The sequence below is a fragment of the Cydia fagiglandana genome, chromosome Z (genome assembly GCF_963556715.1).
Source record: "Cydia fagiglandana chromosome Z, ilCydFagi1.1, whole genome shotgun sequence".
Lineage (NCBI taxonomy): Eukaryota > Metazoa > Arthropoda > Insecta > Lepidoptera > Tortricidae > Cydia > Cydia fagiglandana.
Window position 1 is genome coordinate 29,328,642 of NC_085959.1, and position 23,039 is coordinate 29,351,680.

General features: G+C 37.6%; 4 protein-coding genes across 4 annotated transcripts; 1 reads left to right on the forward strand and 3 right to left on the reverse strand.

Annotated features, from left to right (window-relative positions):
* Positions 1-30: 30 nt before the first annotated feature.
* LOC134678901 (uncharacterized) lies at positions 31-2,109 on the reverse strand. The gene is made up of 3 exons (XM_063537646.1): positions 1,962-2,109; positions 895-1,123; positions 31-340 (listed from the first exon to the last, which is right to left on the reverse strand). The coding sequence occupies exons 1-3, from the start codon at positions 2,048-2,050 to the stop codon at positions 179-181; spliced, it is 480 nt and encodes a 159-aa protein (XP_063393716.1). The 5' UTR covers positions 2,051-2,109; the 3' UTR covers positions 31-178.
* Positions 2,110-5,328: 3,219 nt separating this feature from the next.
* Positions 5,329-9,728, reverse strand: LOC134678356 (cyclin-C). Its single transcript, XM_063536901.1, has 3 exons — positions 8,953-9,728; positions 8,771-8,863; positions 5,329-8,662 (listed from the first exon to the last, which is right to left on the reverse strand). Exons 1-3 carry the CDS (start codon positions 9,541-9,543, stop codon positions 8,540-8,542), a joined length of 807 nt encoding a protein of 268 aa, XP_063392971.1. The 5' UTR covers positions 9,544-9,728; the 3' UTR covers positions 5,329-8,539.
* A 3,665-nt stretch (positions 9,729-13,393) lies between these two features.
* LOC134678904 (uncharacterized) lies at positions 13,394-17,763 on the reverse strand. The gene is made up of 6 exons (XM_063537649.1): positions 17,685-17,763; positions 16,946-17,204; positions 16,726-16,859; positions 15,163-15,226; positions 14,469-14,583; positions 13,394-13,615 (listed from the first exon to the last, which is right to left on the reverse strand). Exons 1-6 carry the CDS (start codon positions 17,755-17,757, stop codon positions 13,430-13,432), a joined length of 831 nt encoding a protein of 276 aa, XP_063393719.1. The 5' UTR covers positions 17,758-17,763; the 3' UTR covers positions 13,394-13,429.
* Positions 17,764-19,743: 1,980 nt separating this feature from the next.
* LOC134678168 (lethal(2)neighbour of Tid protein) lies at positions 19,744-22,273 on the forward strand. Its single transcript, XM_063536623.1, has one exon. It carries the CDS (start codon positions 19,882-19,884, stop codon positions 21,364-21,366), a length of 1,485 nt encoding a protein of 494 aa, XP_063392693.1. The 5' UTR covers positions 19,744-19,881; the 3' UTR covers positions 21,367-22,273.
* Positions 22,274-23,039: the final 766 nt, after the last annotated feature.

Sequence of the window (23,039 nt, forward strand, 5' to 3'; positions counted from 1 at the left end):
TAGGTAATGTTATGATGATGAGTCATACTGACTTGAGAGACTTTAGCCGAAAGTTAAGCACACGGGAGCCTGTTGTTAAATATTGTGGTTGTGTATTAAGTAACGTAAATCGTTCCTAAAATCATTCTCCCGTGTCGTTAACTTTCGGAAACAGCAAAGATTAATAGGGACGGTAGATTCACACAGGGGCGCCGGTGACGGGGGTGGTGGGCGCGGGGGTCGAGGACGTCACGGCCGAGGCGCACGTTTTCGGTTTGGAGTTCTCGCAGCACAGCGCCTCTTCAGCCGTCATGTTCGCGGCCACCCACGGACCTTCGCAGATCTTGTAGAATACGGAGAGCTACAATGCAAAATTCAAACAACATTAGTTTATAACGTCATTGGAAGTTAGGTAGGTACGTCATTGGAAGTTATTATAGGCACTTATCATTCGTTATGTTCGCTTCTCTTACCTCGCTCTAAATTGTGAGACAGTGTTACCTATATGACTAATCTGCGTGTACCGGTCATTATATTTTGTATTATGAAGCTTTGTGGCTCCGTCCGTACATTGTGAGGTAACTCTCATTGTCAACATTTTATGTTTGGACAGCGGTTCCTCTGTCCAATATCTTGATCCAATGTACCTATATTTGCATCTCACATTTTGCTTAAGGAGAAAGTGAGGCGCAATGACATTGGATAAAGCAATTGGACAGATGAAATTGAAATACCATCCTTTGGCACAAAACATGGTGTCCTACGGTGTCGTACAGCGCCATCTAGTTAGACTTCAATATACTTCACTACGACAATCAATAGTATCAATACCTTACTTTTTGTTATGAGAAAATAATTTAGGTGAGGTAATTAACATTACGCAGGCTTATTGATTGTAAATATGAATGAACCAACCTTGAGTTCGTCGCAGGCCTTGATCCGGTTGCACAGCACCTCGGGCCCCTTGGCCCGGGTGGCGGTGGCGAGCGCCACGCACAGGTTGCTGCAGGTGGCGTTGCCCGTGTCGCCGCACTCCACCGTCAGCCCGGGCGAGTGCGCCACCAGCGGCATGGAGCCGCCGCGCGAGTCGAACCCGCCGCACGTACAGTTGCCCTTCACTGTCTCTGGTAAGCCCGTTGTACTTCTATAACCAGTTTTAAGTTTTTAAAATGTATAGTTACAATTGCGTGAAACCCGCTGCAGGGAATGTTATATTTCGAGCCCTGTTTATCGTACGGGGCGGTGTCAAATGGAATTGGAGTACTTAATGAAAACATGGAGGAGTAGGGAGATTCAAGGTAGGTTCACGAGATGGCGTGTCATCAAGGGCGTGGTCTAAATCTCAACGTTGTTTCGCTGTACCAATAGGCGTTTAATTCTACCGGCTGCCGCTACTTGTAAATTAGTGACTTATTAAATCAAGTCCTTGGTCGGTTAGCAGTTAAAATGCAGAGAAACACTAATCTGAACAAAAAATTGGTTTTTAATTATTTATAATTACTTATATTAAATTACTTTAATTACTTATTATATTTAGGAAAAACATCAAAACGATGCCAAGAAAATCATAGGTGCAGTGATGCCCGGAACTTTTAACCTATATATAGGTACCTATTGGGTTAATAGAGGTATACTATCGATCGGCAAAGGTAGGTGTTCCTAAATTTCAATTTTCTCTCCACCAATTGTATCTGTTTTTAGGTGAGCTATTTACAAGCGGGCAGGTGGACGAACTTCCGGTTCCTTACTATCTATGGAAGCCTAAAAAGCTATAGGTGGTTGCGTTTTCACATGACTTGGGTACAGTGATAGTCATTATTTAGTATTTTTCGTAACAATTTATAAAATTGTTTGGAAATACGAGCGGTCACCGTCTCCAGCTACGTGGAAAATATTATAAAAATAAAACTCTTATACGTAACACTAACAATAAGGTTTAGGAATTGTCGTCGATGGTAAAAATAAAAAAATATTAACATTACCCCACAGCTTTGTCTTCAGCAACGGCGAATACGATTCCTACTAATAAAATAAGGCAGGCGTCGCACAGGAACATCTTGGTTGAGGACATGGTGGCGGCGGCACTGCAGGACAGGCACTGCCGACTGCCGGCCGGTGCTGTCTTTATAACCGCCACACCGCGCATTCGATAGGTATCTTAAGCCCGCTCCATACTCGTGCGCGAATCGCGGCGCGAAGCCGCGAACGCGAGTCTGGAGTCGATTTCGCATATCAGCGAACTAGACTCCACACTCGTGTTCGCGGCTTCGCCCGCGATTCACGCGCATAGTCTGGAGGGCGCTTTATACCGGAGTACACTTACACTCATTGTGTACACTAATGATCAGAGACGAAAGAATTATAAGGATTGCAAATATCTGTCCGTGCTGCTTGTGAGGAACATCTATCTCTACTTAAATTACTGATAAATAAAAATTGCAGACTATTTGTCTATCTGGACACCATATTAACGTCATTAGTCTGTGCATGAAGAGTGCAGCTATAGCCATAAAGTTTGCAAATAATATAAATATAAGACGAAACAGGAGCTGAGTTTTAAATATTTTCGGTTAATATACCCGTCTCGCTAACGGAAGCGGCTCCTAAAACTAGTGCGATAAGGACAAGGAGAAAAATCCTGCGTAAAATCGAGGTTTCGTACTCGACTGTTTCCTCCTCCAAAACTTAACCAATCGTAACCAAATTTGGAAATCTAAATGATTATGAAATTATCCGTGTCGGACCGTTATGCTTTTTTGGCTCATTGACAACTATCAGTTTTGAATACTACACCTCTCATTGCGGCATAGTCAATGAGGCCATTTTGGCCATTTTTGAAGGGCTCTAGCGCCTTAAAAAACAAAAATATCAAAAAAAGCAAAACGGTCCGACACAGATATTGACAATATTAATCTGTGTTGATCATTGCTCTAGCATCAAAACTCACGGAGGAAACAGTCGAGTAAGTTTGTATGGAGAAATGACCACTCCTGTTGGCTCTTAATAAAAACGCCATCTGGTAACCTTCGTCAATTAATATTCGTCAAGCCTCATGGGCCTATAGATACATCTAGCTTAATAGGCTAAACATTCAGACTTTAGCTTAACCTTTTGGACGCCAAAGACCGACTCACAGACCACAGGGCAACATAGACCTAAGTGCATAATGCATTATGCATAAAGTTCAATTTCAGTTTTGACACTTCGGTGGCGTGGCGTGGTATGTTATGTATAGGGTTTCTGGTTTCTCGATATTTTTAATTTCTCGAGGCACGGGAATTCTCCACCAAGATTTCTCGAGTATCTCGAGAAATTTTGAAAGCTCCAAAAAACACCATGTTATTTAATATTTTTTTTTGCTTTTTTACAAATCAGACTCGTAGGAATCGTAGGTGAGATCAATAATCAAACATATGGTACATTTTTAGTCACCATAAATTGCACTGAATAATCAAAAATACAACAAAAAAAAACTATAGGTGCAGGCGTGCGCACCGGCGATGTGTTATGCTATAGAGTATTTCTTTAGGTAATATTCAACAAAATGTAAACAAACCACAATATGGTATTTTATTAGGCAGCAATATTCAAGTCAATAAATTTAACTCGATGTGACAAAATTTACAGAAGTTTTACTACGTAATATTAATTACTCGTACTTACTCAACGTAACAATAAACTGCTAAAATTGTAATATTTTGCTAATAGGAATATATCGGGATGGTTTGATTTATCAATAGTAATTTAGTTTTGTAATGTTTGTTATTACACTTATTACATGGTCCTATAATTCGTTACAAAATTTTTTAAAGCGTGTTTCAATAAAAAGACACTACATGAATATCATGAATCATGAATTCATGATAGTTCTAAAGTTTCAAAACATGAAAATCGGTTAAAGCTAGAACGATAGGGGACGGATCAAGGTAGTTTTTTATTTGGTTGGTAGTAAATGTTTTAAGTAGGTGACCTACCTAACTACTTACCTGAAAATGTAAAAATAAAACATTGTTCATATTTATTTCACAACCTAAAGAAATATATTGACACATCATGTGTTATACGCGTGTTTTCTTTTTACTTATCACAAGAGATTTATTTCTCGAGTTCTCGAGGCATTGAATATTTTTTTCCCGTCTCGACTTAGGACAATATTCTCGGGATTTCTCGCCACGGGAATTCTCGAGCAGAAACCCTAGTTATGTACTATTCTAATGCCGATGCTTTGAAATTGGTTTTTGAGATATTTGTGAGCGGATCCCATGAATCTAGTACCTATTTAACTGGATCAGGCATGAGGGGTGGGGGGAAATGACCGAACGGGATCCTTCAGTAGGAGTAGCAGCGAAAGCGCTGTTATTGTTTGTCCTTGTCACAGGCTCATTTTTTTATTCCCCGCCGTATGTACCTATGGATTCTAACTACCATCTATGGCGGATCCAGATTTATAGTCAGCGGTGGGGTTGGGCAATTTAGAAAAATATCTAGGTACTTACTGTTGTTCTAGACCCAGGACCGGGGCCCAGTCGGGATCCGGGGGTTATTCTAAGGCATAAGGTCCACCGATGGACAGTTAAGAGTGTGTTACCTGCCTCTATTACCTACCTAGTGGAGTTAAGGAATTAAGACACTTTCACAAAACTGTTAATTGCCATCATTTTACGGTGTCCATCTACAGTTCCTTATTATGCTTTCCGAAAGTAAATATACCTACGCATTCTAATATTGGTATAAATTTTGTTTGTTATTAAACTGTTCCTACACAAATTCACAGGTGTAATTGTAGCATCGGCTCTGACTACCTACCTACATGTTTTCGTTCCATACGAGCCGAGGACATGTTATGATTACACTTGCCAGTCGCTACAATAAGCTATTTCTGCACTTGTATAAGTAATTCGATGGTAACATGCGACGCCAGGTGTGGATGGTATCAGGTTGGAAACCATTATTTCCCTAATGGTAATTATAACGATCTTTGTAGGTACTTACTATGATTTACATTACTTACATGAATGCAATTAATATATGATGACAAATAGTCAATGGGACTTATTAATGAGACAAGAAAATAAGAATTTTTCATCTCTCATATATTCAGAAAGTTCACCAGGCTAATAACCGAGTGGAAAATTGTGTTTCCCGCCCTAGGGTGAAAAAAAAAATTTTTAGGTACTACTACTACGAACCCCGATACATGTTTTCTTCTAGTCAGACCATTTTTTGAGATTCTCACATTTATTGTACAAAAATAATGTTTTAGTTTACAAATCACTAAAATTTAATGTTTATACTAATGTAGTTTTATTTTATAATATTCTATAATAACTCCAAATACCATACATACTGAAAGAAAAAAAAAGATTTTTTATTTGACGGGTAGGCATATAACAAATGTGAAAAGGGCTATTACTAGGGAAAGCAAACGGCTCTGCAAATCTACTGACAATTTTGTTTCGAGCCCTTGCATGCAGCAGTGCTGTAGTAGAGGACAATATGGTATGTACAACGTTCTTGACAAGTAGGTACATTTTTTCAGCAATAAGTCTTATGCAATTTTATTATACGATCAAAATAAACTAGATTAAAAACTATTAGGCTTCCCATTACTGGGTCATTTTATGTTCATGTGTACCTAAAATTTATTAGAATAAACAAAATGTTGTGTGGAACTAGACGAACTATTCTAAGTTTTAGCAACGGCTAACAGCCATATACGGTTATGCCATTCAGTTAAAAGCTCTCATATTAGCTTTCGCATGTTCAGACCAAGTATTTAATTATGGAACTTAAAATGACAATTGCATAGAAAAAGATGATAATGGTTGAAAACGACATAAAAAGGCAGAATTGTATAATTGAAAAATTCATTTATTTAAATAAACATGGCTGTTTTAGAAATATCATGCAGTTAATTCATTTCGGTTGATATTAAAATACCGCTAGTCAAAATATTCCACATTCATATGTACAATTAACTCATGCAGTTTCGATTCTTTGGATGATCAAAACGATATTTATTTTCGCTACCCTCGCTAACACATATTCAAGTGATAAAATATAATTACATTATGAAAATGGTAATGATAAATGAAACTATGTCCCGTTCCCATCATCCCATGGCGCACCCACCCACCACCCAGGCACCCACATATCACCGGGAGGCGCCATCGTCAGATCGTCTCTATCCATTGTGCGTCCGTTTGTTGATTGTCCGATCTCGTGACCCATTTATTGTTTCGTTAAGTGTGTCTAACTGGGAGGAACTTTAAAATAAATTGATAGATAAGGGTAGGCTAGTAAATATATCCCTAGTACGTAGTCCCTACTAATTCATTGGCTATTTTATTACATAACACTTTCACTTCGTAGAGCTGACCAGTCCACCTGGACTTTGTCAGATACATTTTTCCTTACGAAACTAACATACAGGTTTTTATAAAACTATGTATACGTATTATGTTGAGTAGGTATAGTTTGTGGACATCGAATACAAGTGAGACACAAGTGCCTTTACCAAAACTTAATTTTACTTACTTTTATTCAAATAAGTCAAGGTTCCTTCCAAAACAATAGTTTCTAGGAGTTAGAAGATACATCTAGGGACATTGCGTCAGTTCACCGTCCAGTGCCTGGTTCCGTCCACTTGGCGTAGTTCACACAAGAATTGTGTATAATTTTATTATATACCTTGAAATTATACACAATTCTTTGTGGCAACTACGCCAAGTGGACGGAAACATGCACTGGACGGTCAACTGACGCAATGACCCTACGATAAAATATAGTTGGTCAAGCAGATCTTGTCAGTAGAAAAAGGCGGCAAATTTGAAAAATGTAGGCGCGAAGGGATATCGTCTCATAGAAAATTTGAATTTCGCGCCTTTTTCTACTGACAAGATTTGTTTGACCGTCTATAAATACGATCTGACCTGCTAGCATGAGTTACGTTCTCACGCACGACTTCAAGTATGGACTAGACGATCTGGTTAATCTTATAGTTAGTTTTTTAGCATTAGAAAAAGACTACGCGATCTTGACGTGTCTTTTAATTAAAAACGCTTTTTTAAAACCAGTAACTATTGGACACAAACACAAGATTGCTCACCTTTTTTTTTCTAATGCTAAAAAAAAGGAACTACTTATAGTGGTGTACAAGTCACAGCTTCATAACTAGCAGCGCGACATTGCTTTATGTGTCTATACCCCATTTTTACCAGATTAGAAATTTTATAATTTCAAAGTATTTATAATGTTATACTCGCTCCACTTATCAATTGATTAATTTAAACAATACATCTTGATTTGATATCTTAATAATTACTAAATTTAAACTACCTACTAATACTATTATATAATATTTTTCGCTCTAATTTACAGTTGGAAATGTTTGGCTGCTAAAAACTTTGAGAGGTCTATTAAATCATAATAAAATGTGGTGGTTACTTCACAAATAAATGTTTACCTAAATTAAACGTAAAAATATATTGATCATTGCAATTGTTATATCAATGTATTCTAGATTAACACAAATAATAAAACTGTAAAATTATTTTTACTAAAAGCCAATTGATTTAAATTATATATCAAGTTAGATATTTATTTCAAGTATCATATAGCAGTACCAATTATATATGATTTTTGCAGTCAGTAGCTCATGCAATGTACAATGGATTTCATATTTTAATTAATATATATGCACTATTTATGGATATAAAGAAATTCAAATTTCTGCCTTCTAAAGAAACCATAAAATGCTTTAAGGTGCAATATACACAATGATATGTTGATTTGTAGTTTTTGATATAATTTACTAAGAAACAAAATTTATGCAAACAAATTAACCATACAACATGCTCATGAGGAACCCGAAAATTTTCATTCGTGTCACAGATTTTTGATTATTGCAATAAAGGTGTAATTAGAACTTTTATAATTTATTTTAAAGTACCCAATTAAAATGATTTACTATTTTGTTTTCGTAAAACATAGTTTTTGCAAAGGATAAGGATAAGCAAAAAAGGTAAGCAATCTTTTACCTAAGCCTCACAGAGTCCTCACAGAATTCCATTAAAATTGAATTGAAAATACCAAAAATCAGCTCAAACATACCTCATCGCAACTGAACTATCCACAAATGTAACTGCTGCTAAACATAGATGAAGCATGCATCTTTTCTCATGGTTACTTTGATCCAGACAAGCACTTAACCTAAGTACCCTACATATCCTGAATAAACATTAATTAGTGTGAAAGTTCTTTATATCATAGTTTTAGGTTATTCCTGCATGTTACCAACAATTCATTTCCACATGTTACAACTAGTAATTTCATGCTCATCTGTCACCAATGGGATCAAATGGGAATAAAATCAAATGGTAACAGTTAGGAATAACACAATTTTTTCCCATAAACCAAATAACTATGCCAACGCTGATCAAATACTATGCATCACTAAAGTGTTCATTTCATTCAAAGTATTATTTCACTAATTCACTGGCTTCCTTCATCAGTGGATCTAAAGTCATATGATAAAATATGGTTGTATCTATTGTAGATATTATCTCTGTGGAGCCGGCTTTGGTTTAGGCATCTTTCCAAGTAAACTCTGGATCTCCTTTTTTTCATCATAGCTTTTCCACATTTCATACAAATTGATAATGGACCTGACAATTTCCTGAATCTGCAACAACACCCAATATTAGTAACAATGGCAGTAACCGGTTGATGTAACCCTATAAAAATATGTACATGTACTTATTTGTTTGCAAGCAAATAGTTCATAATTTACCTTATCCAAGTCAACATTCAACTCTGCAAACCAAGGTTTGAGGTTCTCTTTTCCCAACATGACGCAGGCAATATGAAGGGCTGCAATTGCAATCTGAAACAATAGTTGTTGTTACATTGACTGACCAATTCATGGTGCACTGCACCAAAGTCAAAAGTGAAGATAATAAACAAAGGTGTTACCTGGTATGGTGGGTAAAGCAAGCTCACGTCCGTTCTGAGTGAATCGTTAACTACGCGCCAAGCATAAGTAAGCAGTTGATCATCTTGTCCTATATCTTGGACAAAAAGCAGCAATGGCCTGTATGGTTGGTAGACTATAAGGCAGCAATCCAGATTCTCTAGTAAATAGAATTCACATTCCAAAATGTGATTTGTTCTGTACGGAAATTCCTGCTGGCCGTATGCATAGTTGAACTTGTTTTTAATTACAGTTTGGCAAGTGGTGATAAGACGAGAGTTCGAAATAACGCCAAACTCTTCTACTTTTGACGCTAAGAATACACATGTTGGGGCTAATAGCAAAGGATCAATACATTTAAGAGAATTCTTGGCGTAAAACCTCTTGAAATACACTGTCGCCGTGGCGATCACCTGTTGACGAAGCTTCAATTGCTCTCCGAGGATTTGTATTATGCTAGCGAAAAAATTAAATATCTTCTGATACTCTTCTTCCGTCAATATAGCAAGATCATGTTGCCGATCTCTTATCAAATCTTGTTTATCAAGTATCCACTGTTGATGGTGCGAACTTTGCCAAAAATTGCCTGCCATTTTAAGACTAGCGGGGTAAACTAAATTCAATACAAAACGGTTTCATTAAAACTTAATTTGATTGCTTAAATTACTGTTTTCCTTGATTTTATTATTATTAACTGCAATGAAACGTGTAGTTTAAATCTTGATATAATAATTAAAAGGCAAAACAGTTGCGACTGTTACTAGAGAAATAAATGTCAGAAGAATGGCAGCTATGGCACTATTATGGCACCACTGCTTTTTTGACAAGTATTGTCAAGCCAGCCAACGCGTATTGCATTACATAAGCGCGTTTACCGTTGCGCCGAACGCTCCGAAAAAGCATAAAGCCCGCTCCACACTCGCAGACAGCGAAATCGACTCCACACTTGCTCCACACTCACGTTCGCGGCTTCGTCCGCGATTCACGCGCATAGTCTGGAGGGGGCTTATTACACGTGTATTAAGGTGGTTCGCCTAGGTTACTCAAAACCTAACTCTCGCTAGATGGCACCACTTTTGCAAAATTTCAGATTTTATTTTTTTGTGAAATGGTCTTGGTATTTGTATACTTAAAAGTATGTTTCGCGCACTCTTTAAGTAAATATTGAACTATTAAAATAAACATTGAATACTTCATTGTGCAAAAACCACCTTTTTAATTCGACGGAGTGTTGCTGTCACGCTTTTTCCTACTATTACTCACACATGCAAACAGTGTTTCCGTGATCCTTGTAGTAGACAATTTCACACAACGTAAGTATGTTGCAATAGCGTAACGGTATGTTCGTGGAAATACGTGCAAGAGGATTGGGGTTCAAGACTGGTGCGAGTAGGTAATTTCTTTTTGTTTCTCCTTTGTGTTATCTTACCTTTAAACCAGCAATTATTAGATATATAATTATTTATTTATATATTTGGATGAAACGGCTCTAACGATTTCGATGAAATTTGCTATAAGGGGTTTGATCTCTTAGCTAGGTCTATGAGAAAACGCGCATTTTTGAGTTTTTATGTTTTGTAAGCTTTGGTCGGTCTCCCAGATATTCAATCTCCGCTTGGCAACTAATCCCAGAATTGGCATGCGCACTAGTTTTTACGAAAGCGACTACCTGACCTTCCAACCCAGAGAGTAAACTTATTTGGATTAGTCCGGTTTCCTCACATTGTTTTCTTTCACCGAAAAATAGGTATCGGTGTATAAATAGGTAGGTATCAAATGCTATTTCGTACAAAAGTTCGAAAAATCATTGGTACGAGCCGGGGTTAGAACCCGCGACCTCCGAATTGCTTTCCGCTAGGCCAGCAGCGCTTCCCCCACATACTCAGTGTTATCAGGTTTTTAGGGTTCCGTACCCAAAGGGTAAAACGGGACCCTATTACTAAGACTTCGCTGTCCGTCCGTCCGTCCGTCCGTCCGTCTGTCACCAGGCTGTATCTCACGAACCGTGATAGCTAGACAGTTGAAATTTTCACAGATGATGTATTTCTGTTGCCGCTATAACAACAAATACTAAAAACAGAATAAAATAAAGATTTAAATGGGGCTCCCATACAACAAACGTGATTTCTGACCAAAGTTAAGCAACGTCGGGAGGGGTCAGTACTTGGATGGGTGACCGTTTTCTTTTTGCTTTTTTTTGTTTTTTTTTTGCATTATGGTACGGAACCCTTCGTGCGCAAGTCCGACTCGCACTTGCCCGGTTTTTTAAAAATCAAAAACGATTACTCATGAAAGCAGAAGAATATAAATGATCGTATTAGATTTAAAATTGTTACATATTTGCCGTAACTTATTTTTTAAAATGTGTTTTTCAATTAAAAGACACGTCAAGATTGTTTACCTTATTTCTAATGCTAAAAAAAACAAACTATAGTAATAATTGTGTTTTTCATTCATAGACAAAATCCATTATTTTTAACCACAGGAAATTTTATACACTTCTTTTTAGGGTTCCGTACCCAAAGGGTAAAACGGGACCCTATTACTAAGACTTCGCTGTCCGTCCGTCCGTCCGTCCGTCCGTCTGTCACCAGGCTGTATCTCACGAACCGTAATAGCTAGACAGTTGAAATTTTCACAGATGATGTATTTTTGTTGCCGCTATAACAACAAATACTAAAATCAGAATAAAATAAAGATTTGAATGTGGCTCCCATACAACAAACGTGATTTTTGACCAAGGTTAAGCAACGTCGGGAGTGGTCAGTACTTGGATGGGTGACCGTTTTTTTTTTTGCTTTTTTTTGTTTGTTTTTTTTTTTTTGCATTATGGCACGGAACCCTTCGTGCGCGAGTCCGACTCGCACTTGCCCGGTTTTTATTGCAGTGAGGATGTCCTGATTGTAAAAATCAGAGAGATTAGGTAGAGTATAATTTCTAATTATCTTTGTAAAAATAAAAGAATACGTGTAGCCCATACTTAATAATCGATGTATGATAATAAGAAAAAATAATTAAAAATAAAAAAACAATACGAAATTTAGGTGTAACAAAAATACAAAAAGTTATGTTCCAGCATACAATGACTGGGGATCGAACCGGGAATCTTCCGTTTGCAAGCAAAAAAGCGACTGTTTGCATAACACGCCATGATAGTTCTTAGCTAAGCTGACGAACTTCTCGCTTAGGTCAATTAACTACCTGTCAAATATCAGTGTCAACAAAACTGCACTAAACATGACGGCACTCCAAATTCGAGTCGTGGTCAGCCCGGCAACGTCGGAAATGGTATGGCAACGTCGCAAATGTATCTGTACACGGCATTTGTGACACACACATACGTAAAATTGATGAAAATTTAACTATGATTTTTGCATGATTTCTGTATGAAACATTGTTTTCCTGATAATTTCGCGCAAACGAATATTCGAAAGAAGATAAATGCGGAAATATTTGTGTACTAATAGTGTGTAGTTACTTAATGAGCTTTGATTGAATTTTGTATGAAAAGCGAACCACCTTAAGTGTGTAATTCAGTGTTTTTTACCTCTGATTTTACTAAACATTTTTAATCTTTGACTTTGGGCATAGTTCCATTTGTATGGAAATCGTTACCGCCACGCGCTATAAATTATTTTTTTATTAAGAAATAATGTATGATTGCCTACTATAAAGTGATATTTTTCTGAATATAGAATACATGGGCTACATCGTCCAATTTTTTATTTAGTCAAAATCGCCACACTGTAATTGTAACATCCAAAATTGTCACAAAAAATTACACAACATTTTCATTTTTTGTACAAAAATATTTTTTTGTATGGAAAGGCATAATAATTATTTCGAAAATGAATTCCCCATCCCTAAATTATAGGAAAATGATATATAACTTGCCCTTGTTGCTAAGACTAGGAAGAAATATAGCATAGATTGGACCTGGGGAGCCGTCCCTTTCACCCCCCCTTTTTGGGGGGTCTGCATGGTACGATCTCCCGGCTACCGGGGCAAATCAGCTTTGTTTGACCTAAGGAACAATCGTGCCAAGCGGCATCGCCTGAGACTAAAGTGCTAAAGTGCATGCTAAATGATCTTACTCAACCTACTAGCACCGCACCACGACTTTGGTGCGCCGCACCCCTAAGTGAAAGCGAGAAAGAGCACGCAATAGGCACTAACAATTTGCCTATTCCCGTACCGTACTATAAATACCTCTTCTACGCTCATGTTAGTATAATAATGACGACGCTGTTTGTAAAGGCTGATTTTACAATTTGATTGCGGCATATTAGATACCTACGTTATTGTTATCAACAGGTGTTTTGCCTTAGGTAGGTAATTAATACTTAGTAAATAAAAGTAATCAGATTTAACGATTTCTTTATTATTCACTATTGATAACTTGATAAGACAATAGTAAAGTTTATGTACCCAAGAGTGCATAGATCTACACCGGGTCTATATAATAATATTCCCTTTATTTTAGTCCAAAATATCTGCTAAAGTGTAATCCTTAAGCACTTCGTTGATGATGTCGAACAGTTCTTCGCTAAGCAGATTGCTCAGGTTTTGCATCTCGTTTTGCACCACGTCTCGGGTGATGCTTTGTACGAAGTGGTTGATTAAATTGTTGAGTACATTGGAACCCACCATGCCTTCGATACGTATCTGTTGAATAAAAAAATAATCGATATATGTAAAGGCAACTGTCTCACCATAATAATATAGATGGTCAACCAAATCTTGTCAGTAGAAAAAGGCGCGAAATTCAAATTTTCTATGAGACGATATCCCTTTGCGCCAACATTTTTCAAATTTGCCGCCATTTTCTACTGAGAAGATCTGCTTGACCAACAAAATTATGCAATATGGCCGATTGAGAAAAAAAATAGGACTCGTAATAATAAGACGACGGCAGTTTCAGGGGCCCATCTAGTCAGCTAAGCGGCAAGTCACCACCTGCCTCGATAACGTGTAAATCATTGTTATGGCAGGTGTCCCACGTCTCTACAATAAAATAACCCAGTCTCATTGTCCGCTCAAACTTCAATCCTTACTTTTTCTACAATAGTCCCAATTCATGGGTGGTTCATGGGTGTATATCGTTGCGCCTGCAAACGGGTTCCTGCAGGCGTTCTAAATTCTCCAAGGGGCCTCTACGTGTTGAATCTAATGTCCCCACGCAAACCTATCAAAAGACCGGGATACGCCCGTGAAATCCAAGGAGATACAATAAATACTTAATAAATCAGCTTACATATAAGTATACGTCCCACAGCTGGGCAAATGCACAAATTAGTTATTAAATTAGTTTAGCAATGGGATCAATGGGATCATATTAAAGTTGTTGTTTACCCTTCAAGCTATTTGACATTAAAACCCACGCAACGCAATCTTCAAAGTTTATTTAAAGATAAATTGCAGCTGCTGCAGCTGCCCACTGCTTTTTATGAATGAAGAGAACCGCTCCGAGGTGTGGTGAAAAGTACTTAAAATAATGGTCAATAGGTATGCCACTTACATTGACGTCTTGGATGTCAATCTTGATATTCAGTTCTCGAAGCACCAGGTGTCCAGCTAGGAGATTGGTCCCGAGCCTAAGGTCCACGCCGACCTCCAAGCGGTTGATAAAAACTCTAGAAAACAAAATGGCAGTTACTTTATAGATTTCAAATAATTAATAAATGAGTTGAGACCACTATCTAGTTTTAGTAGGTTTTAGACTGCCTTAAGTTCGACTGCTTTAGCTTGCAAAAGGTAGGTATGTAAAACTCACGGCTGGAGTCTGGACTCTGGAGATGTAATATGCATTGATAATATACTTAATACCCTACAACACTATATGTAAAAACATTCTTTATTGCATGCACACCTCAATAAAAGAAAACAATAGGTACAAAAGAAAACAGAAATAATAGCAGAGGCAAACAACTAGCTGTCTTATCGGTAGAAAGCTTCCAGACAACAAAGGTTTCCCAGAAATAAGATAAAGTAAGTATTTTGAAACAAATTAAACAAACAAACAAACAAACAAACAAACAAACAAACAAACAAACAAACAAACAAACAAACAAACCCCTGCAACCGTAAATAGAGCTCTACGCGCCTGTGGTGTCTGAGCCTGTTACCACGTAACTTGAGGATCCAAAGCAAGTCAAGAGTCTCGTTGTAGGTAGATATAATCTATAAAATCATTTCTATTAGTATTTACTTGCCTGTAATTGCCACCAGCTCTGTGTACCGTCAGGAATCCGATTCTAGCATCAGCCTCGTAATTACCTGCACATCAATATTATCTAACAATATAATTATCAAAATAATTATCTACTATAGTACCCGCAATACCAACTGGCGACTGAGGTCATAATGCCATCTCTTTCACCCTTGGTTGAATTGGTTGGTCTTAACAAGGGTAAAAGAAAGATAGCATTATGACCTCAGTCGCCAGTTGGTATTGCGGTGAGTATAGTATTTCGGGTGATTCCCATTAGTTACCACCAAGCTGTTATTCTATGTATATACCTTCGAGCAACACGGAAGGGAGGCGGCATTCGCACTATTTCCCCTCTGCCGAGGTACAAGATTAGCGCGTCAATATAATCTACCGCGGGTAATAAAACTAGTTGCACTTGGATTTTTCACTAGACCGAGTCCAGACGCGCGCGTGAACACTGCTGCACAAAAATGCCTGTTTGCTCGGTTTTTTGTTATAAAAAGAGGTCGGGGACGTCAAATTTACAAAAAGAAAGTGTTACATTTCACATGTAATATTTTTTTTACATATCATACGTTTAATTACATTTAAATACAATTATTATATTTTAGTCTCAAGTATTTGTTGGATTTATCGATTTTGCTCGCTCAGTACAAATTGCGGATCGGTCGAGCGACAAATCCGACTTCTCATCTCTCAGGATACAATGACATACTTCAACGGAAATGTGTTAGTGTGCGTGTTGTGACACTAGTCACTCGTCCGTACACAAAAAGAGATCGAGGTTTGCAAGATTTGTCTTTGACGTGTGTCATTTTGTATGTATTTGTGTCGTCATTACAGAGGGCCTACCGCGAACCACGTTCGACGTGTTGCCTCCCTGTCACACTTACGTATGAATTTACAAGTGCCATAGAGAGGCAACACGTCGAACGTGGTTCGCGGTAGGGCCTCTGATTGGATTTTGTATGTAAGTGTGTGAGAAGTGCCACTGTGTGCACCTTCCCCCCGCGAAAAATGGCAGAAAGATTTGTACGGTGAGATATCGCTTGGGCCCCTCCCTTCTGACGTGTCGGAAGCCGGTGTTGCTCGAAGGTATATACCATGCAATGTTAACATGACAACTGCGATATTTTTATCTCCTTTTTACCACTGACTGCGAGCAACTCTCTCTACTATAAATATGAAGTGAGAATGTTTTGCGTCGACGATGATTGATTTAAACTACGTGAGTGAAAAAAAAATTCGAATTTGTTTTGTAGAATAACATACTCATAAGAGTAACCCAGTATTTCTGACCACAACATTCTGGAGTCTGACAGCTACTTTACATGTTTTTAAATTTTAATCTCATTTTATTAAATATAATTTTATAAAATATATCCACCAACCAGTCCAACCACCAACGGCTTCAAAAACGTTCAATTGTGGTGGATGACACAGGGTGGGTGGATGGCCGTTGTCTTTTGGGGACCCGGGCTTGGCAGTTGAATTCAAATCGATATTTCCAATATTGATTAGATAGCAACCTAGTAAAATATCAATTAGATATCCTGAAACGTACCTGTAAACGTTAACCAGGGCACAGTTACGTGCAGTCCCACGGTGAGGCGCAAAGGGGAGAAGGTTACATCGTCCACCACGTACCATCGCAAACCGTCCAAGTGGAAGTAAGGGATCACGATGTTTGCTCGTGTACTGCAACAAGTTATTTATAAATGTATTAATAATCATAAAATGTACGTCTTCAGTTGAATAATCGAATAGTACATTGTGTAACATACCCAGGAGCAATATCAACAGCTACGGGGCCTAAAGGCCCTAGAATGAAGGGATCCAAGATTGGGAAATTATCATTGCCATTGATAACAACATCCCTGAATGACTCCAGCAGTATTTGGATTCTATTCTCGAAAGCATTTCGTGCAACCGTATCCATTGCATCTAATTCAGTTGCTATCAACTGATCGTCCTTGGAGAACAAATTGTCTCGAGCCAACATATTTATATGCAATTCGTTAACTCCGAATATTCGGCTTGCCACTAAAATTTTAAAATATTTATGTTTTATAACATTACCATCCATTATGCTTAAATTTTTAGTTTTAATACTTATACTTATTTCTTATAATTTGGCAATCCCTTCCGCATAAATGTTTCAAAATTGCCTCCAATACCTACTAGTAAATGGAGGCAAGTTTGAAACATTTAGGCGGCAAGCTAACAAAGTTGGCCTCCAAATTATAAAGTAATTTGTTCTAGCTAGGGAAAATCATGACAACTACTAGGTACTAAATGGACATTGGGAATTTTATTGAGACAAAAAATACAAACTAAACAATAATAAAACTAAACTACATGGAATATAAAACTTAAAGGTACTAAATGGGGTTACTTTGTAAGTAGATGCTCAGAGCAACTAAGAAACTGCAAATTTGGACGGGATACTGAGTCAACATTCTACAACCGTAATAAGGAGGCTGTGCTCTCTCTACCTACTTAAATACCTGCACAAAGTCTTACCGGATTTTTGATAGACGCTACCCGCGTGTGCCCATGCACACAGCAGCAATGGAACCACAAACATGGCTTTCATTTTTACGTCCCGTTATTATCCTGAAAATTTAATAAATTGTACAGTTTTATGAATAAAATGTACAGTACAGTCGAGATACATCTATAGGTACTTATAGCCCCGGCCACACTCGAAATAAACTTAGGTTTGGTAAACCATTTCGCCAGTAGAAAAAAGGGTGCGAGTGTCAAAATTCCTACGGGATATCGATCCCCTTACGCCTAATAAATTTATTTTTCAGACGCCTATTTGGACTGAAAAATTGGTTTGCCAGACTATATTTATTTCATTGGAGATCTCAAAGATCTGTTTAAATCTACAATTAGTCAATATAGAACTTACGTGGTTCATTTAATTCTAGGAGTTCTCCTCAATTGGATAATGTTATCAATTAATACCTCTTTAAATATGTTTTGTATGTTCATCAATCAGAATCATGATAAGATAAAATATTTTACAAACAGATCTTGAACTGTGATTAAGTATTATGAAAAATAGAAGTCTATAATAGAATGTATACCTACGCATATAAATAAAAAATAATACCTTTTTTAACGTCATGCTCTTGCTCTCCAACAACCCCACATTGCGTTTTCTGCCTTCCGCATCTTATTTTGTTGTAACTGGACAGTGACAGACTTAATTTGTGAGAAAAACAAGACGACAAAAAGATCATATAATGGCAATGCAAACACGGCTTAACGAGTTTTATTGAATAATTACTTAATAACAACAAGGACGCAGGGCAGCTTGTGGCGAGTTGTTGGGGAGTAGCGACCTGACTCACCTCACGTGCCCGAATGTTCCTGGGGAGTTCTGTCACCCGAAGGAGGATGGGTGGATTCTCTGCCTCTCATGCCTCTGGCTTGCCTTGGCCGGCCTGCCGAACAGAGTGGAGTCGTTAGAGCTATAAGCTCCGAGTTGAAGTGAAAGATGCATAAGATGCGAGTTGCTAACAGCCACTGGGTGGAAATAGGCGCACTCTAGCTGCGTCATGGGACGCACGGTGCCTCTGCGTGCGTCTCATGATACGGGCTAGGGCAGGCACTTCATGTAAAACATACACATAAAAAACATATCCGGATACAGAACAGAGTCAAAAAGTTAAGCAATGCTCCTCTAAGTATCCAGGATTTTGAAAATCCCTACTTACGTATACCTATACCTAATATTAATATAATTATAATATTTAATATTTATTTGTCAATACGCAAGTAACTCTGTCTATCTATCTGACTACTCTGTCTGTTACCCCTCAACGCTTAAACCTTGATCATTTTGATCGATTTTGTACGGTGATACGATAATCCGAGGAAGGACATTAGATACTAGATATGGATAGTTTATATCAATCATCATCATCCGCTCAGACGAAGTCGTGTGCAGAAACTATTATAGGTTGTAATATAATCTCAAACGTCATCCTAGCCTACAAAAGATTCTCGGCCCTCCCAGGAATCGGCTGTGGCCTTGGCTGGCTAAATACGTAGAAGGGAATCCCGCCCTTTTCAAGGGTATATACTCACTCACTATTATATTATTTGACCCAGGTATATGCAAAAATAACTACCTATATTAAAGATAATATATACTTGGTCAAGCAAATCTTGTCAGTAGATAAAGGCGGCAAATTTGAAAAATGTAGGCGCGAAGGTATATCGTCCCATAGAAAATTTGAATTTCGCGCCTTTTTTTACTAACAAGATTTGCTTGGCCAGCAAAGAATAGAATTCTCACTAAAGGTTAGTTTGTTTTCATCACACTGGCTGGATTGTGAAAAAAAAGCGGGTGTTGTAGTTTTTTTTTATTACGCCGCATTTTGTAGAGACGAGCCATCATGCCATTATGGGTTTGGGATGAACATAGACAAACCGGCTTCCGACACGTCGCAGGTGTAGCTAGAAAGAAGCGAGTGAAAACACGTACCTCAAACACAACTCGATCTTGTTTGACAGTGATGGTTGACGTTGACGTTACGTTACTATCATCTTTGACCGGCGACGATGGAATAAAAATGCTTGAGCATAAATAACTCATGCGGCGACCTACTCTAAAAATAGAAAACTTAGGGAGCTCTTTGGCACAATTTTTGATTAATATAATTGTGATCTTGTACACCAATAAACTGTCGTCAAATTTTATACTATGAGCAAACGTAATCATTTACAAAATATGTTTTTGGAGATCGACTGGAAAAAGATGTTCACCTGGAACTACATGAAAGGGCTAATACTGAATCCGACGCAGCTCTGGTTCATGGCCACACTGATCATCGCTACTGAATTGGTCGTGAACGTTTTAGTGGTCGAGCGCGTGCCGTACACCGAGATTGACTGGAAAGCGTACATGCAAGAATGTGAAGGTTTCTTGAATGGAACTTTAGACTACAGCCAACTCCGAGGTGACACCGGTCCATTGGTATATCCAGCAGGATTTGTGTACATATATTCATTGTTTTATTTCCTTACAAGTCAGGGTACAAACATTATTCTGGCCCAGTATTTGTTTATAGTTGTCTATTTGTTGCAACTTGTGCTTGTTCTTAGAATTTATATTAAAACCAAAAAGGTCCCACCATATGTAATGGCATTTACTATTTTAACATCCTATAGGATTCATTCTATTTATGTACTGCGTCTGTTCAATGACCCAATTGCTGTATTATTCCTTTATGCATCATTAAATTTGTTTTTAGAAGACAAATGGTTCTTGGGCAGTGTTTTCTATAGTTTAGGAGTTTCAGTTAAGATGAATATACTACTTTATGCTCCTGGATTGTTCTTCTTCTACTTGATAAATTTGGGCTGGTTTAGAACTATGCAACAACTAGCTGTTTGTGGATTTGTCCAGTTAATACTTGGTGCACCATTTTTGTTCAATAATCCGATAGCATATTTAAAAGGTAGCTTTGACATTGGTAGAGTTTTCAACCACACTTGGACAGTCAACTACAGGTTTTTAGATGTTGATATATTTGAAAGCAAGTGCTTTCATTTGACTTTATTGGCAATACATGTTATACTTCTTTTGATTTTTTTGCCTTTGTGTACAAAATATTTTCAAACATACTGTCGCTTAAAGTATGTACAAAAACAAGTGCAGCCTCAAATTGACTTAGAAAACAAAAAGAACCAGAGAAAAAGTAAATTGAAAAAAGAACAAAAAGTTAATGCCGGATTGGAAGTTGAAACATTAACCAAAGAACAAGAAGAATTTTTGAACTCATTTGAGAATATGTTGCAGAAGTCTTCTCAAAAAAGTGTGAAGAAGACTCACAAAAACCCTATTGAAGTGAAGCAACCTACTAAATACCACATTAACTTTGATATCTTGTCTCAAATGTTTATACTTCCCATGTTTTTAGTGAACTTCATTGGCATTGTGTGTGCACGGAGCCTTCATTATCAGTTTTACTCATGGTACTTCCACAGCTTGCCGTATCTGTTGTGGTCTACTAATTTTTCAATCATTTTAAAGTTTTTAATCTTAGCTCTTATAGAGTTTTCATGGAATACTTACCCAAGTACTGTTTTATCTAGTATGTTGCTTCATTTTTGCCACTTGGGTATATTATTTGGGGTGTATAAAAAAATCTCAGCAGAACTTAAACTTGCTGCCAAAGTCCAATAAAATCTTAAGTAACTAAAATATCCTATATTGCACCACAAATAATTAAAAACACATTCAAGACAGGTTTACTATGCAAATAAAGGTTGCAACAGGCAGTCATATTAATTTTATTGTTTTTAGTAAGTTACTGTAAAGTACATAATGTCTTTTGTAAATCCAGCTTTTTTCTAAGCAGGCAAGGTTAATTAAGTTATATTTGTTGAAAACTATAATTAAAATTTAAAATAAAAACAGCAGCTCACCCATCCATCTTGCGTCAAAATGTTTTGACGCAACATTGGTGAGCTGTTGTTTTTCATTTTACAAAGGAAATTATTAATATAGGTGTAAACCTTACTGCATGGGCAAGAAAATTGTATTTTAATTGCTGTTTTATGTTAAAGTTTTTGTAACTAGGTTCTTTGTTGTGTAACTTCCGTAATAACTTCAGTCAAAGAAACTTTGCAGGATTGAACAGTACGTTGTAATAACTACTACTCCCTTTCATAATAACTAAGGTAAAATATATTATATGATGTAAACACATCTTTGACAATGATTGTACATAGTTTTTATTAATATAAAACAGGTGTAACATAGCATGGTATTAATTAAAAATTACATTTTCTTTTTGTAAAAGAAACTTGTGTCTTTCCTAGGAGTATTTTTATTGATATATTATAATTTATCAGTTTATCACAGTGGTCGGCAACCTTTTAGCCGCCAAGGGCCACATAGTAGTTAATAACGACGTTGAAGCCGCACTTTGTTAATATTTGTGACTTTATCAGACATTCTTGTTTGTCAATATTCCATATATAATAGCCAGGGGGGGGCCCGGATGTTGCCGACCGCTGATTTATCACATGCTATAGAATATAATTATGTACTTATACATCAAGTTTTTATTATAAACTATAAAATTGGACTGAGCTTTTTTCGGAAGAATATCATCATTCATTATTTGTCCTCACCAGAGGGCCTACCGCGAACCATGTTCGACGTGTTGCCTCCCTGTCACACTTACGTACGAATTACATGTGCGACAGATAGGCAACACGTCGAAAGTGGTTCGCGGTAGGCCCTCAGAAACTCCTGAAAAGGATTGGCTTAATAACCCTTTGAGAGACCGCCTCCACGCCAAGTCGTAAGTACAGTCAGCTGCAGGGATAAATGACCCCCGCTGTCAACTATCTCTGCAGCTGACTGTACATTGTCGCTGCCAAGAGTGCCAAGTCAGTGCAAACTTAGCGTGGTTGGAGTGTTTGTATTTTTAGGGTTCCGTACCCAAAGGGTAAAACGGGACCCTATTACTAAAACTCCGCTGTCCGTCCGTCTGTCACCAGGCTGTATCTCACGAACCGTGATAGCTACACAGTTGAAATATTCACAGATGATGTATTTCTGTTGCCGCTATAACAACAAATACAAAAAATTACGGAACCCTCGGTGGGCGAGTCCGACTCGCACTTGTCCGGTTTTTTACTTTATTTTACTGCGTTACTGAAGATTCTTTGTTTGTAAACGTCATGTTAGGGTTAGGAAAATATCGTGACTATACAGTTTGACAGCTGAAGTAGATGGCGCTGTGGAATTTGTTAATTTCTCCGAGATGGGGCCAGTACAGCGGTGTCACGCACACGAACTCGAGCCAATCGTGCAATCTAAGGCTACAACGCGATTGGTTGAAGAGT

Excerpts from the sequence above, each read along its gene's own strand:
- LOC134678904 (XM_063537649.1), bottom strand. The coding sequence starts at position 17,757 with ATGAAAGCCATGTTTGTGGTTCCATTGCTGCTGTGTGCATGGGCACAC. Across the intron at positions 17,205-17,684 it reads TAGCGTCTATCAAAAATCCG|TGGCAAGCCGAATATTCGGA; the intron begins GTAAGACTTTGT and ends TTAAAATTTTAG. Across the intron at positions 15,227-16,725 it reads GCCCTGGTTAACGTTTACAG|GTAATTACGAGGCTGATGCT; the intron begins GTACGTTTCAGG and ends ATTGATGTGCAG.
- LOC134678356 (XM_063536901.1), bottom strand. The coding sequence starts at position 9,543 with ATGGCAGGCAATTTTTGGCAAAGTTCGCACCATCAACAGTGGATACTT. Across the intron at positions 8,864-8,952 it reads TGCTTTACCCACCATACCAG|ATTGCAATTGCAGCCCTTCA; the intron begins GTAACACCTTTG and ends CTATTGTTTCAG. Across the intron at positions 8,663-8,770 it reads TGAATGTTGACTTGGATAAG|ATTCAGGAAATTGTCAGGTC; the intron begins GTAAATTATGAA and ends GTGTTGTTGCAG.
- LOC134678901 (XM_063537646.1), bottom strand. The coding sequence starts at position 2,050 with ATGTCCTCAACCAAGATGTTCCTGTGCGACGCCTGCCTTATTTTATTA. Across the intron at positions 1,124-1,961 it reads GCTGAAGACAAAGCTGTGGG|AAGTACAACGGGCTTACCAG; the intron begins GTAATGTTAATA and ends AACTGGTTATAG. Across the intron at positions 341-894 it reads AGGCCTGCGACGAACTCAAG|CTCTCCGTATTCTACAAGAT; the intron begins GTTGGTTCATTC and ends TTTGCATTGTAG.
- LOC134678168 (XM_063536623.1), top strand. The coding sequence starts at position 19,882 with ATGAGCAAACGTAATCATTTACAAAATATGTTTTTGGAGATCGACTGG.